The 1268-nt window shown below is 45.7% G+C and overlaps 1 protein-coding gene across 1 annotated transcript; it reads left to right on the forward strand.

The window, feature by feature from the left end:
* On the forward strand, positions 1 to 867 carry LOC123273861 (DNA-directed RNA polymerase II subunit RPB1-like). Its single transcript, XM_044741332.1, has 2 exons — positions 1 to 70; positions 113 to 867. The coding sequence occupies exons 1-2, from the start codon at positions 1 to 3 to the stop codon at positions 865 to 867; spliced, it is 825 nt and encodes a 274-aa protein (XP_044597267.1).
* Positions 868 to 1268: the final 401 nt, after the last annotated feature.

A 1268-nucleotide genomic window follows, 5' to 3' on the forward strand; every position in this document is an offset into this window, starting at 1 on the left:
ATGAGGCTTCAAAATCCGAAACCTTCACAAAGAGAATTTCCTCAAGATCAGAATGGGAATCACTATCCTCGCAATAACGGCCCACGAGGATATTTCCAAAATAATTAACAAGGACCCCCAGCCCATGGACACCCGTGGTCCAAACCGGAAACAGATCTCTATGTCAATCCGAAACCGGTCGCATTCGCTTACAATGCACCGAGCATATCAAATTTCGCTACCAAAGAACCACAATACTACGAAGACTATCCAGTTGCAACTCAAGGCTGGTATGGACTACCACCTTGTGGAAACAACGAATGCGAACATGCAGATTGCGAAGATCCTCAAGCGATGGCGTATTCCGTCAACAATAACTATCCTCAAAATAACAACAATTACACACAAAGAAATTCCCAATATCGATCTCTCTATCAAAATCCAAATCACCCTGGAAATTATAATCCTTCCTACAAACCCTACACCTCCCGTCCTCCCTACAACCCTCAGTATAATCCTCAATACCCCCCACAAACTAAACCCCAATATTCTTCCCAAAACCCCGAATATTTTCCTAAAAATCAACGCCCCCAATACCAGCAAACAAGAACACATGGAATAGTGCAATCAACGCAACTGCCGCAAGGGCCATCCCTAGTTACATCAATGGAGATATACTCTGAGTCATCACCAGTACTGTTAGAAAGACACATTCAGAGCTCAGAGATCTGCAACTGCCCAGGCTGCCCGAAGAGAAACCTCAAGAAAGAGGAAGATCCTTTAGAGCCTTCTTTAAACTTGATGGGCGCTCGTCCGACCGAGGTAAAGACGAGTCAGCCCCAACTGCCTCAACAAATTACAGCAGCCATGTACCGTCAACACAATTAGTAAATGGAATCGCCCTAGTCACCGGCCGAGGACCAGTAATCACAGTTAAAAATCCAAAATTTCTTAACAACAACTGTGAAATAATGATTGATTCCGGAGCAAACTACGATTTCATCAGCATCGAAGCCCTAGCAGATGACACCACCTTCATCTACGAAAATTTCGGGCAAGTGAACGGGATCCGAACAAACAAACAACCGATCATCGGACTCGTCACACTCAGTCTGTTCGACAAGGCCATCCCGTTCCGGATAGTACCTCGCCGACTAGGAGGCTACCTAGCCATCCTCGGTAGCGAATTTCTTGCCAAAGAACAAGCCAACATCTCATTTTATTGGCATACAATGGTCCTGAGAAGCCAGCCGGTTCGTCCGATCCCGTTCATCATAAAGCGAGGATCC

Source organism: Cotesia glomerata, unplaced genomic scaffold, assembly GCF_020080835.1.
Source record: "Cotesia glomerata isolate CgM1 unplaced genomic scaffold, MPM_Cglom_v2.3 scaffold_15, whole genome shotgun sequence".
In the NCBI taxonomy this organism is placed as follows: Eukaryota; Metazoa; Arthropoda; class Insecta; order Hymenoptera; family Braconidae; genus Cotesia; species Cotesia glomerata.

Bases quoted from the DNA above. Each gene is read 5' to 3' on its own strand.
- LOC123273861 (XM_044741332.1), top strand. From the start codon at position 1: ATGAGGCTTCAAAATCCGAAACCTTCACAAAGAGAATTTCCTCAAGAT. The intron at 71-112 runs GCAATAACGGCC...ATAATTAACAAG, and splicing joins GAATGGGAATCACTATCCTC to GACCCCCAGCCCATGGACAC.